This window comes from Nannospalax galili, unplaced genomic scaffold, assembly GCF_000622305.1.
Source record: "Nannospalax galili isolate Female #2095 unplaced genomic scaffold, S.galili_v1.0 scaffold879, whole genome shotgun sequence".
NCBI classification, from domain to species: Eukaryota; Metazoa; Chordata; class Mammalia; order Rodentia; family Spalacidae; genus Nannospalax; species Nannospalax galili.
This window is the reverse complement of record NW_008346261.1, coordinates 2,798,060-2,813,154: the sequence shown is the minus strand read 5'-3', so window position 1 is coordinate 2,813,154 and position 15,095 is coordinate 2,798,060. Positions and strand designations below refer to the sequence as shown.

Genomic DNA, 15,095 nt, shown 5'->3' with positions numbered 1-15,095 from the left:
AAAAAAAATCAGATTTTGTGGAATGTGCCCATAGTAATGTTTAAAGGGGAAATTTATAACAAATGTTTTATAAGAAAAAGGTGTCACCCTAACTTTCCACCTTTAGAAAGTAGAAAGAAGTTTGTTCAGTAGAAAGCCATGGGCTCCACCTCCAATATCACACAAAACAAAAATCTAGAAATAGAATTTATGGGCTGGAGAGGTGGCTTAGAGGTAAAGAACTCTGGCTGCTCTTGCAGAGCACCCACATGGCAGCTAACAACCAACTGTATCTCCAGTTCCAGGGTATCCAACACCCTCTTCTAGAATCTGTGGGCATTGCATGCATGGATGCACTCATATACATACATGTGGGCAAAACTCTAATACACATAAAATAAAAAAATTTTAAAGACAGAATTTGTAATTTAAAACTTCAAAGAAAACTGAAGTTTCTTCAAAACCATGACTCATTAGCAAATTCTTGTGTTTCCAAGCATTTAGGTAGTACTTCTTCCTTCACTATTCAGAATAAAAGACTGGACATATTTGAAAATTTCTCCATTTTAAACAAAGAACACATACACCCAAAATGTTCCTGTTCTAATGAGTAGAATATATTTTTTCTGTTTTCCTCTTTTCTGTTTTTGAGACAGAGCCTCATTCTGTAGTCTAGTTTGGACTGAAACTCTTTACAGCCCAGGCTGGCCTTGAACTATGGCAGTCATCCTGCCGCAGTTTCCCAAGTGCTAGGATTATAAGCATGAGTCACAATGCCCAGCTAGAACATATGAGTATTTTATTTTATTTTTTGGTCTTTTGAGACAGGGTCTCACTATATAGTCATGGTTAGCCTGGAACTCACTATGTAGACCAGGCTGGACCTGAACTCAGAGATCTGCCTGACTCTGCCTCCAGAGTGCTGGAATTAAAGGCATGTGTCACTATGCCTGGCCTAATATAAATATTTAAAAAAGCAAAATAAATCCTAGCTACATCTGTGACACACCACCTCCACCTTGTGGCCTTTCATGAAACTCCCTAAAAACAAACCCATGCTGATTCTTCAGAAGCCCATTTAGAATACTCTCTCTAAAAGCTATTTAACCAAGGTGGCATAAACCAGTAATCGTTGCACTCAAAATGCTGAGGCAGGAGGATCATAACTTTTAAGCTAGTCTAGGTTACAAAGCGAGACTTTGTCTCAAAACACCAAACCTGAGGTTGGCGATGGAACTCTTTTGGTAGCGTGCTCAATTCCCAGCATTGCAAGAAGCACGCGCGGCATCACATGCCTATAAACCCAGCACTCGGGAGGTAGAGGCAAAAGGATCAGAAGTTTAAGATCAAACCCAGCAAGTTCAAGGCCTGCCTGGAATACATGAGCCTGTCTCAAAAGAGAAGTAAGGAGCTGGAGAGATGGCTCAGCGGTTAAGAGCACTTGTTGCTCTTCCAGAGACCAGAGGTCACTTGCCAGCATCCATGTTGGGTAGCCTATTACTTGTAACTCCTTCCAGCTCCAGGGGATCTGATGGCTTTTCTGGCCTTCTCAGGCACCTGCATACTGTGCACACACACAGACACACAAATAAAAATAATTTTTTTTGAGACAGAGTATAACTATGTAGTACTGGCTGGCCTGAAGCTTGCTATGTAGACCTGGTTGGCCTCAAACTCACAAGGATCTACCTGCTTCTGCCTCCTGAGTGCTGAAAGTAAAGGTGTGTATTACCACACGGGGCAAAAGCAAAACCTTTGAAAAAAGAAAAAGAAAGACATCACTTGATCTTTTATCTGGATAAATCTGGATGTTTTCTACCTTCACAAACACAATGAGAAAGACATATTGCTGGTTGACACTAATGGTGATTATAAGATACTGTTAGTTATAAGATGATCCCAAAATGTTACAACAAGAAAAAAATCTGCAGCTTATACTAACATATGAGAACATTTCTATGTCAAGCTCCTAAAACTAACTTTTGAGATGTATCTCCCTCAGTTAATTATCAGATGCTTGGAAAATTTATTAACAACATGAAGCAGCAGCCAATTTGTTTTTTATCCACCAATACTTTACATCTAACTTTCTCCTTTCCTTTCTAAAAGAACCTCAATATTGTTCAAGAATCTTCCGCCTTTTACAAGGCCATGTAAGGAGGGGACCAAATGACTGGACACTGACAATTCACTGACAATTTACCTTGCCAATGAATAATAAGATACAAGATGAAGTTAGGAAGTTGTTGAATTGCTCTGAGAAAGGTTTTCCTTTTTCATAGATGCAGAGAACCCTCTTCATGCACTCCCAAGATAGGCTTCAGAGTCTCTATGAAAGTTTGCAATTAAATAATTATCTTGCTCCCTGCTGGGAAGCTAAGCCAATTCACTGAGACTTCTAGTTCACTGAGATGATACCGTAAAAAATGGGAAAATAACCCAGGTGTGGTGGTTCACACCTAAAGGCTGAAAAGGAGGACTGCTTTAAAGAGTGCACAGCCAGCTTGGGATGTACAGAGTGAGACCCTATCTCAAAAGGAGGGGAGATAGGTACTAGGATTCAGTTGAAGCCCATAAACTGAGTGCAATGACTCACTCCTGTAATTCTAGAGCTAGGGAGGTAGAGGCAGGGGGATCAGAAATTCAAGGTCAACTTCAACTACATAGCAAGTTTGAGGCTAACCTGAGCTACATGAGACCTCCCCTATATATAAATAAAGATAAATAGATAAATAAATAAATAAATAAATAAATATACAAGCAGGCAAGCCTACATTGAGCAGCTAAGTTTTCTAACTTTCAAACCACCAGTTTGGCATGCCTTCTCAGTAATGGGAGACTTCTATACAAGGGAGTTAATTTCATTACTGTTAAAATCAGCTGCTTGATTTTTTTTTGTTTGTTTTGGATAGCTCTTCTCTAAATTACCCTCAAAGTGATCAGCAATGGCTAGCTGCCACAAGTGTACTGCCCATTTCTGTTAGCTAGTCTGCCATCAATGTTTTTAGTAGTTGTGCCAAGACGCTTCCCTGGAATGAGTAATATGAGTTCCCCTGACTAAAATAAAAGAGGTCTGTGCCACTTCAGCAGGAACTCTGCAGTCTACAGGAATTCTATAGGTTATCAATGGGGGAGGGGGAATTTCTAACCTTGCCAGTAACAGACCATTAAATAGAAGATTAATACAAGGTTGTCCCACATGGTCCCAGTTAGAGAGCAAAAGGCCTGTTCATGACTATCATGTCTTTAAGAAAAAAGGTTACGGGGGCTGGAGAGATGGCTCAATGGTTAAGAACAGTGGTTGTTCTTGCAGAAGACCCAGGTTCGAATCCCAGCACCCACCTGGTAACTAATGACTGTCCGTAACTTCAGTCCCAGGGGATCCGACAGCCTCTTCTGACTTCTGCGGGCATTGCACAACATGAGTGCACTTACCTACATGCAGGCAAAACACGCATACACATAAAATAAAAATAATAAAAAAAAATAGAAAAAACGTTGCATTTCACTGATACTGGAAAGTAATTAAGAGACTACTTTAGGTGGGATGGGGCCCAAAAATTTAAAAAAGAGACTTCTTTAGAGCCAGGCATGGTGATGCCTGCCTATAACTCTAGCACTTGGGAAGATAAGGCAGGAAGGCTGTGAGTTCCAGGTCAGCATGGGCTGACCCAGTGAGACTGAGACTACCTCAATAAAACAAAACAAAAACAAAACCCCTATGACTTCAGTAGTGACAAGCTTCCAGCTACAGAAAAGCAATGCTGTATTTTAAAGTTTCTTCAGACAGCCTTCTCCTTGAGGAGGAAGAGGCACTCATAATGATATGAGAACAGTTTTTCTACTTGACAGAAATAGAGAACAAATAACCTTTTTTAAAAAGCATGGATTCAAGACAAACCCACTCAACCATTTACCAAGGCCCCAGATGTGAAAAATAAGGGTTTCCTGAGATCTGGCTTTTGCTGGTGACTGAATAACATCCTCACAGAAGATAGGTCTTGCTCTCTACAAAGCACCTGAGTGTCATGTGTCTACGTTTCCTCTTCCCAGCTTCATCAACTTACTGCCTTATTACCCATCCTGGGGCTTTGGAATCTAGTGGTAAGCAAACTGTTTACAGGAATCTTTGCTACTGAGTTCTTCTTGATGCTTTCTATAACAATACTCCTTATACAAAGATCATTGCTGAAGAGCACTCACCATTTAGCTCTAAATCTCACCTGAATAACAGGTAGTCAAGCTTGCCAGTGTATTTACCCACTAAGCTACCTTGCTGGCCCTCACCTTATTTTTGAGGCAGGGTCTTTCTTGTTTCTACCTTGCTATATACTTTAGGCTGGCTGGCCTGTGAACTACAGATACATAATATCATACCAGATTTATACAAGGGTTCTGGGGATTGAACCTCTTGGTTGTCAGGTTTTCACGGCAAGCACTTTTACACACTGAGTCATCTCACTAGCTCTTAATTTGTTTTAAATACTAACATCAAATACCTTCAATGTTGTTGATCTTTTAAATTTATTTTTTCTTTGAGACAAAGTCCCAACTGACCTTGAACTAGCTCTACGGCAAGTTGAAGGAGGACAATCAATTTCTGATCACCCTGACTCCACCTTCCCAGTAATGGGATTACAGGTAGGCCCATTATCCCGTTTACTTAGTACGGCAAGTGGACTCCAGAACTTTGTATATGCCAGACAAACACTTACCAACTGAGCTCATCCCTGGCCCATGACAGTTAAAATCTTCACTGCTGATTTGACTGGATTTAATATCCCTTAAGAGATACACTGATGGGTGTATCTGCGAGGATGTTTCCAGAGAGGTTTAACTGAGGAGGGAAGACCCTTTAAAAATGGTCAGCACCTTCTCATGGTCTGGAGTCCCAGACTGAACAGAAATGGGAAAAGGAAAAAGCCAATTGAGTTCCAGCATTCATCTCTCTTTGCTTACTGATGTCTCCCAATACTCCTTTTCTACCATGACAGATTCTATCCTCTCAAACTATAAGCTAAAATAAATCCTTCTTACCATAAATTACTTTCTGTCAGGTATTATTACACCATAGCAGCAAGAAAAGAAACTAATACAAATGTTTTCCATGCTAACAAAATATTTACATAGAAAAATTATGATAATGTGAACTTATGAGCTAGAGACTAAAATTAAGTTCAACCAGGATGGCAGTCCACAACTGTAATCCCAGTACTTGAGACGCTAGGGCAGGAATACTGTAAGTTGGATGTCAGTGTAGCGCTATAATAAAATCCTGTCTCAAAAACAAGAAAGAAGCCAGGCGTGGTGGTGCATACCTTTAATCCCAGTGCACAGGAGGCAGAGGTAGGCGGATCTCTGTGAGTTCAAGGCCAGCCTGGTCTACATAGCGAGTTCCAGGCCAGCTGAGGCTACAGAAAGACCCTGTCTCAAAAAGAACAAAAACAAACAAACAAAAAAACCAACAACAGCAGAAAAACAAAAGTTCTAGTCACCTTTACTTTAAATTATTTAACATCCTTTTTAAAAGTTTTCATGTCATATCCCTAATTCCAAATCCCATTCTCAGCTGCAACATCTACTCACCACACTGCAGCCAGAGTAGAAATTGAAAAACACAATTTTATTATGCTATTTCTGGCCTGATCAGCATCAAATTCAACATTAGGCAAATTAGAAGAATTTCATAAATGACGCATGAAAAAGATGAACTTGTAATTCTGACACATACTATAAGATTTTACATCACTGTAATTTATTATCAGTATTTGTACAGACATGGAAAATAGCTAATTGCCAAAGGACCTTTCAAGAAAGATCATCAGTAGTAATATTTTTTTAAAAAGATTTACTTTATTTTATGCACATGCATCATATGAGTACAAGTGCCTACAGGCCAGAAGAGGGCATCAGATCCCCTGGAACTGGAGTTACACATAGTTGTACGCTACCCAGTGTGGGTACTGCTCTTGCAGAGGACCTGAGTTTGGTTTCTGAGACCCATATCAGGCAGCTCCTGTAACTGTAGCTCTCAGGAATTCAATGCCACAAGCCTCCACAGGCATCTGCACTCACATGCACAGAGCCACATATAGACCTACAGGCATACATGTAATTAAAAATAAATCTTTAAGAAAAAGAGCAAGGAAGAAGCAAGTGGATCTTTGTAAGTTCAAAGCCAGCCTGGTCTACATAGTGAGTTCCAGGCTGGGGTGGCACTAATCAAGACCAACTTCAAATGACCAGAATTTAACACTATTCTAATTAGCTATTTGGGGGACATATCTTTTATATATGACTATGAACATTAATTTGTCTTTGTGTATCTAGCAAATTGGCATGTAGGTGGCTTATTATATTTATTGATTGAGCAGGTGAACTGTCTGCAGGGTATTTTCCCCTGTAAATACCTCTACTAGTAAGACACATCCTTTTATGCACTAATGATCCATTTTTGCCTTTCTCTGTACATAATGTCCCAGTAAGTCAAAATCAGCAGTAAAATGAATGCCATGTTCAGGAAAAACACGTCTGAGAGAACTCAGTGACATTTTAGTACCACCCACCACAACCACTAAAAAAAAAAAAAAAAAAAAAAATATTACCCCCCCCCCCAACCCCAAAAAAAAAAAAAAAAAAAAAAGTCAGCATTCTACCTTCTTCTGAGAACTTTGGACTTTTCCTGTTCCTTACCTTCCTCAGGGGCAGCTGAAGCTCCTTCAGGTAGTGTAGGTTGTAACTCCCCAGTTTCAGAATTATTTTCCAAATCAGTCATTTGCATTCCTTCCAGATGACCTCCTTTAACACTGGCCCTCAAGGAGGGAGAAACATGACATTTTCAAATGTCTAGTAAATGATGCAATACTCTATAGTTTCTTCTTGTCCTAAGACTGAGCCCCAAATCAAGCATGGTAGATGTATTTGTGTATAATACTAAATTTCCATTTTATCCCCCCCCCCGAGACAGGCTCTCTCTGTAGCCCCAGGTTGCCTGGAACTTGCTAAGTAAACCAGGCTGGCCTCAATCTCCCAGAGATCTGCCTGCCTCTGTCTCCTGAGTGCTGGGATTAAAGACGTACATCACACACCTGGCTATTTATTATTAAAGATTTATTTATTCTGTGTGTGTGTGTGCGCGTGCACGCGCGTGTGTGCATTTGAGTGCAGGTGCCCACGGAGGCCAGGTATCAGATCTCTTGGAGCTGCCTGACATGGGTTACTGGGAACCAAATTCAGGTTCTCTGCAAGAGCAGCAAGTGCTCTTAACTTACTAAGCCATCTCTCTTAGCACCCAATTTTCTTTTTAAAACTTTCACTTATGATTCAGAATAAAGTTATGAGACAGTAGACTATATCATTATAGTTTTGCAAAATGTTATCAATAGGGGAAACAGAAAGTATATAGAATATTTGTTATTTCTTTTAACTGTATGTATTATGAATAAAAATTCAATTAAAACAAATATAAATAATATGTTATCACTATCAGAGAAACACTCTTAGTAAGAAAACAAGGTACATGCTGGCAAAGTTACAGCCATAGCTGCTTAACTATTCATAAAAACCAAGAAGACATAGCATCTCTAAAGAAAACTAAAAACAGCAGCAATGTGTGAGGCAGGGAAGACCAATGTGATGGGAAGTAAGGATAAGGGTGCTTTAATATTTTTCCCATTTTCAACTGGGAATCACTTCAGTACTTAAATTTTTGTATCATTAGTTCAAATGAAACAGGGGAGGGGAACACAGGCTGGAAAGCATCCTTATGAACCAGGCTGACATAAATACAATTAACTGTAAAATGATTACAGCTAAGAATTCCAAATTCTTAATTTTTTTATTAGAATGTTAATTGTATAGCATTATATAATACAATAATGGATTTCATTATATTTTCACATATGTATTAGTGTAATTCAATAATATTCATCCTACTTGGCCTCCCTCCCTCTCTTATGAACCCCACTCCTCTTCCCAACTAGCTCCCCTTCTACTTCTCTGTCTTTTTTGTTGGTATTTGTAACCCAATGAATTTCACTAGGATCACTTACAGGAGCATCCGTTGATCACTTACAGGAGCATGGATACCTTATCAGTGGCTAGATCACTACAGCGTCTCTGAAATTACAGCTGCTGTCAAAGAATAGCAGATTTTTTTGGGGGGCTGGGGTCTTATCATATAGCCCTGTTGAGCCTCAAACCTACTATGTAGACCAGGATGGCCTCCAACACTCAGATATCCATCTGCCTTTGCCTGCCTCTAGTCCTTGGATTAAAGACCTGCACCACCCTGCCCACCTTGAACTTCAGACTCTTATACTCCTAAGGGAAAAACATTTATGCATTTAATGTCTATGACTAAACACAGATAAAAATATGTCTACAATAAATTAAAAAATGAAAGCCAGTTGTCACTTTATCTAGGTGATAGATAAGATAATCTTCCTGTGATTTCTCCTTCTCTCCCCACCCCTTCCTTCCTCCCCGACCTCTCTCTCTCAGTACTGGGACTGAACACATGGGATCGCACATGCTAAGAAGTACTCTACCATTGACTGTATCTCCAGCTCAAAATTTTACTTTGACATGGGGTCTTGCTGGGTTGCCCATGCAGCTCTCCACTTTTCAAATCCTCCTGCCCCCAAGCTCCTAAGCAGCTGTGATTACAGGAGTATACCACCATGTCAGGTTCTCCAGTGATTTCAATACTTTTCTAATGGTCAATTTTGGATTTAAAAGTAAATTAAACCAGGTGTGGTAGTGCATGCCTTTGGAACTAGCACTCAGGAGGCTGAGGCAAGAGGATCAGTTGAACCAGCAACCTAAGCTACATGAGACCCTGTTTCAAAACAAACAACAATAAATATGATTGCTAAAGTACTTTATTCCATATGTGTGATACACCTAGGACATACAATATAATCTAGCACAAATACTTTAAAAGTCTCTTTTTTAAAAATATTTTATTTACTATTTTTATTTCCTGTGTATTAGTGTATTGTCTGCATGTGTGTAAGTGTACCAATGTTGTGCAATGCCTGTGGAGGTCAGAAGGCAATGTATTCCCCTGGAACTGGAGTTACGGACAGTTGTTAGCTGCCATGTGGACAGCTGGGACTCAACCTGGATCCTCTGTAAGAACAGCCAGTACTCTTAACTATTGAGCCATCTCTCCAGTCCATTTTATTATTTTTTTAATTTTATGTGTGTGTTTTGCCTGCTTGTAAGGAAATGTACCATGTGCATGCAATGCCCGTAGAGGTGAGAACAGGTTGACAGATCCCCTGGAACTGGAGTTACAGAGAGTTCTCAGTCACTATGTGGGTGCTGGAAACCAAACCTGGGTCATCTGCACAAGCAGCCAGTGCTCTTAACCTCTGAGCTATCTTTCTAATCCCCTAGCACAAACACTTTTGAAGGGTATACAACAGATTAAAATTCAAGACAAAATTAAAAGCTGAAACACACACACAAAGCTCACAAGGCGGAGCTCACTCATGTTATACATCACTGTTATTTTAATGTCAGTGAAAATGAGCTCTAAGCTAATGTGGCTTCTGTGTGTAGTCTAGAAAGCTAAGGCAGGTGAAGGACTGCTGTGATTCTGATGCCAGCTTGGGCCACAAAGTATGTGAACAGGAGGGGGGAGGAAAGAGAAAATGAGTCCTAAGACTATATAATGTGAACTTCTGATATTACTCCATTCCATTTAAAAAAACTAGTGTTTGTCTAGCTTGCACAAGACCCTAGGTTTGACTCCCATCATAAAAAGTGACACATTAATGAAATAAATTTTGCATACTTAATAAAATTAGCAGAGTAGAAATTTAAGTTCTAAACAATAAAAGTATTTAATTTACCCTAAGGCGATCATTTTCCTTCTTTTTTCAACAGTAGGCAAGCCATTGAAAACTGCAACCACCACAGCATCTGAGTCCAAAACTTTACACTGCCGATCTTCACTTTTGGGCAGAATGTCCCCAATAATGCCATGTGTCAAGGCTCGGGGAGAAGTGTGTCTGCTACCAGACTGAGCGCTTCCTGGGGAGGCTTCAGAAAAGGAAGAAGGATATTCAGAAAAGTTCTTAGTGTAGAAAAATATTGCTATATGTACATTTTTGTGGGGTTGTTTTTATTAATTTTTATTATTTTTTAGTTTTTTTTGTTGTTATTTTTTAATTGCCTTTCATTTTTTTTTTTTTTTTTTTTTTTACAGGTTCTCACTCTGTAGTACAGGCTGGACCTGCAACTCGGGCCAATCCTCCTCTTTCATTTTCTCAAGTGCTAGGATGACAGGTGTGAGTCACTACATCTAGCTTGTTATGGTGTACCTTAATCAGCAAGGAGCTAACTTGTTTTTGGTTTGCTTGTTTTCATCTGGAGGCCCTTTTTGAGATAGGGTCTCCCTGTAGCCCCAGCTGGCCTGGAACTCACAGAAATATGCCTACCTCTGCCTTCTGAGTACTGGGATTAAAGGCATGTTGCTACCATGCCTGGCCACATTTTTGTTTTTTTAAAAAAACTTTTATTGAGGGGTTTCATTTTTGGTCTTTTTGAGACAGAGTCTTTCTGTAGCCCCAGCTGTCCTGGAACTCACTATGTAGACCAGGCTGGACTTGAACTCACAGAGATTCGCCTGCCCCTGCCTCTGGAGTGCTGGGAATAAAGGCGGGGACTAAAGGAGTGTGCCACCATACCTAGCTTATTGAGTTTTTTTTTTGGGGGGGGTGCGGGGATAGGGTCTCCCTGTAGTCCCAGCTGGCCTGTAACTTGCTGTACAGACCAGGCTGGGTTTGAACTCACAGAGGTCTGCCTGCCTCTGTCTCCCGAGTACTGGGTTAAAGACATGTACTACCACCACACTCGCTTTTGTTGAGTTTTTGTGCACTTCATACAATAGTTCTTACTCAAATTTTGGCCCCACTCCACCATCGCATTCTGTCATATATGTTAAGTCCTATCTGGTCAAGCATTTCTACTTAGATGTCCTTCCTTCAGTGCAAGTTCATCCACTGGAGTCTAGAGATCTTAAAGATCTACACTCCCTCACTCAGCAGTAATCAGTTGCCAATAGTTCCCAGGCTAGGGCTGGGCGCCACTGCCATTTCCCTTGTTCCATGCTGGGCTCTTGTCTGATTGAGTCAGTATGGGTCTTGTGCACACCACCATTGCTGCAAGTTCACATGAACAAGCTTCCAGTGGCCTGAAAGCCTGTTTCCCTATGTTTATGGACCAATCCTGGCTCTTAACAATCTTTCTGCTCCCTCTTCTGCAATGGTCAAAAGTCTTTATGTGTATGAATGTTTTCCCTGCATTTTGTAAGTGTACCCATGTGGTGTAATGCCCATGGAGGACAGAAGAAGGCACTGGGTCTCCTGGAACTGGAGTTACAGGGATGGGTGTTAATCAATGAACTCCCCAAATTTACCTTCAGACAAAGTCTGACAGTCTCCCTTTGAATGGCTGTTTTCACCAGAGTCCACCGCTCTTCGGAGTGACAGACTCTCTGCTATGCTGGACCGAGTTGGCTTGGGTGAATTATTCTTCTTATTGGTGGCTGCAAAGACATTTAGGAACATTTCTGAATATAGTAAAATATCACAAAACTCACTATATAGTCAAGAGGAAGGTTTAATCCTCATCATGAATAGAAATTTTTCTGCTCACACTGTCCAAAACAACCTAAACACTCTATGGTCCCAACACCTTTAAGAATTCTATGATAAAAGTAATTCTATTTTGTTGCTTGTGGAACAGAATCTTAAGATTAACTATGACTTCATTTTAAAAAGTCATATCAATTGAAATTTGAATGAAAATATAACCCTTTGAATAACTGGCAAGTGTGTACTATTAGACTAAAAAGATAATCGATGCTAAATTTGAATCAAATAATAATACTTCAAAATATTTATGACTGCCCAGGCATGGTGGTATATGCCTTTAATCCTAGCACTTGGGAAGCAGAGGCAGGCCTTCTGGCCTCTGTGAGTTCAAGGCTAACCTGGTCTACATTGAGAGTTTCAGGCCAGTTGGGGCTACAGGGAGACCCTGTCTCAAAACAAAACAAAACAAACAAACAAAAAAGACCAACACAGTAATCACAAGAAAATGTATTGCTTAAAATAATTAGAGAGGGGGAAGGGAAAACTAAATGGCCTAGTAGACATCTCAAAGAGCTAGAAAAAGCCAGGCATGGTGGTACAGACTTTTAATCCCAGCAGACAGATCTGTGAGATTGAGGCCAGCCTGTTCTACATATCCAGTTCCAGGCCAGCCGGGGTTACAGGAAAACCTGTTTCAAAAAGACACAGACACACAGACACACAGACACACACCCTCAAAAAAGTATAAATGTTAATAATCAGGAACTGCTACAGTAATGGTGTCAGCATGTACAAGACCCATGCAAACTCAAACAGAAAAAAACACAGTACAGAAGAACTATGGAAATGGATAGCAGGCCCCAATCTTAGTTGAAGAATTCTTGGCAGCTAATTCCTGCTGGGTAAGAAAAAGCTGATTTCCTTAAAGGGAGGTACTCTAGATAGGCTGACAAGACCTCAGTGGATGAACTTGCACTGAGGGGCATCTGGGGACACTAACTTAACATGATAGGCCTTAACACAAATGACAGACTGTATGAATTCCACTGGAGGGGGGCACTATGAGAGGGGGTCAGTGGGGAAGGGGATATAAAGATGATTAAGATGTTCTATATGAAATATACAAATATTCAACTAAAATATTTTTTAAAACAAAAATAATAAAAATAAAATAAATAAAAACCAGGGGCTAGAGAGATGGCTTAGCAGTTAAGAGCTCTTGCTGCTCTTCCAGAGGACCTGAGTTTGAATCCCAGCACCCACATGCAGGGGCTCACAACCATCCAGCTCCAGGGGCCTCCAAAGCACTTGCAGATACTAATACACATAAAAAAAATAAAAATCAGAAAAGAAGGTCAGTATGGTAGCTCATATCTTTAAGCCTAGCACTTAGGAGGCTAAGGCAGGAGGACTGTGAACTCAAAGGTAGCCTGTCTAAAAATTAGAAACAAGATGAAAAAAGCAGAAGAGATTTATTGATAAGTTTAACAAGTTTACAAGATACCAGACTAACTTGCTGGCTTTCTCCTCTACACTAGCAGAATACAATAAAAATCGCAAAAGTTCAGAATGAAATTTTCCTTTACAACAGTATCAAAAAGAATAAAATACTCAGAAATAAATTTAGTAAAATATAAGACTTGTATACCGAAGACTGCCATACATTGTAGAAAGAAAATAAAGACAATATAAATGCCATTTTGTGTTCATTCAAGCACTTGATATTGTTAAGGTAATACTTCTAAAAGTAATCTACAGATTAAACTCAACACATACTGAGTTTTTAAAAAACTAAATTTTTAAAAAATATTTTATTTATTATTTTTATTTTATGTGTATTCGTGTATTGCCTGCATGTAGGTAAGTGCACCTGTGTCATGCAATGACCGCGGAGGACAGAAGAGGCTGTCGGATCCCCTGGAACTGGAATTATGAACGGTTGTTAGCTGCCATGTGGGTGCTAGGATTTGAACCCAGGTCTTCTGCAAGAACAACCACTGTTCTTAACTGCTGAGCCATCTCTCCAGCCCCCATATATATTTTTATATAAAAAATGCCACCTTTTTTTTTCTTTGCAAAAAAAACCCTAACAACTAGTGGTTGGTAAGATGGCTCAGCAGGTAAAGGTGCTTCCCACCAAGTCTGATGACCTAAGTTCAATCTCTGAAACCCTCAGGGTGGAAGAGAACTAACCCCTGTAAGTTGTTCTCTGACCTCCACACAACCTCTCCAACCCCCACAAAACAATGTTTAAAAAAAAAAACACCCAAAACCAACCCAACAATTGGATCCTAACATTTTTATTAAACTTTAAAAGATCTAGAATGGGTAAAACAACCCTGAACAGAAGACTGACCAAATTTCCACTCCCAGTGGTACAGACTGAATCCAAGGCCTTATGCATGTACTCTACTACTGATCTACAAAATCATCCCTTAAGACTCCCATATTTCTCATTTCAAAACTTACTATAAAGCTGTAGTATCAAGACGAAGTGAGCTGTGGCACTCTCCTTTGAGAAGCCCACACCTACCTGCTGGAGTGTGTTTTACTTTCTTCCCAAGTGCCTTTCTTTCTCTTAACTCTAAGGCTTAAAATCTCTTAATAAATTCCAACTCTGCTTCAAAAAACCAAATCAAACAAACACATAAAAAATGACTAAGTGAGCTGAGTGAGGCAGGGATATACACCATTGAAATCCCAGGACTAGGGGAAGTTGAGACAGGAGAATTACTATTAGTTCACAGGCTACACAGTAAGCTCCCAGCCAGCCTGTATTACACAGTGAGAACCTGTCTCAAAAAAATAATAAATAAATAAAAATAAAAAAATAAGAGGGGGTGGGGAGGAAGGTAGGTAGAGAATACAGTAAGGTAGAGCACTTGCTAGTATGTATGAGGTTCCAAGTTCAATTTCCCGGTCTTACTACCACCACTGCCATCCACCCTCCTACCCCCCAGACTGGGTGATACTAATATATGAAAAGATATATCTATCAGAATTGAGAATCCAGAAATAGACCCTACATTTGTGGTCTGATTTTAATAAGGATGCAAGACAATTCAATGGGTAAATAAAAAAGAGGGAAAATAACAAGTATGTAGAAGACACTGGTAAACTGAAATCATCATTCTCTGCTTGCTGGTGGAAATTAAAAATGGTGCAGGTGTTTTGAAAGTAATCTGCCTCTATGGCAGTTTCTCAAAAAGTTAAACATGGGGCTGAAGAGATGGTTCAGCAGTTAAGAGCACTGGCTGCTCTTACAAAAGACCCAGGTTTGTTTCTCAGCACCCACATGGCAGCTAACCACCATCCTTAACTCCAGTTCCAAGGAATCCAATGCCCTCTTCTGGCCTCTGTGGGCAAAGCATGACACAGGTGCATTTATATACATGCAGGCAAAACACTCATACAAATAAAATATAAATAAAAATTTTAAGTTAAACAGTTTCCATTCAACCCAACAATTCCACTTCTAAATATACAACCAAGATAAAAACCTGTCCATAC

The 15,095-nt window shown here is 39.9% G+C and overlaps 1 protein-coding gene across 3 annotated transcripts in view; it reads right to left on the bottom strand.

The window, feature by feature from the left end:
- Trim37 (tripartite motif containing 37) overlaps positions 1–15,095 on the bottom strand; it is a 166,084-nt gene that overhangs the window by 49,714 nt on the left and 101,275 nt on the right. For all 3 annotated transcript variants that reach the window (XM_008842677.3, XM_029568086.1, XM_017800500.1), the window contains exons 20-22: positions 11,408–11,536; positions 9,840–10,029; positions 6,673–6,791 (exon numbers count right to left, since the gene is read on the bottom strand). In XM_008842677.3, coding sequence (XP_008840899.1) covers positions 6,673–6,791; positions 9,840–10,029; positions 11,408–11,536 — 438 coding nt within the window. The remainder of the gene's footprint in view (positions 1–6,672; positions 6,792–9,839; positions 10,030–11,407; positions 11,537–15,095) is intronic.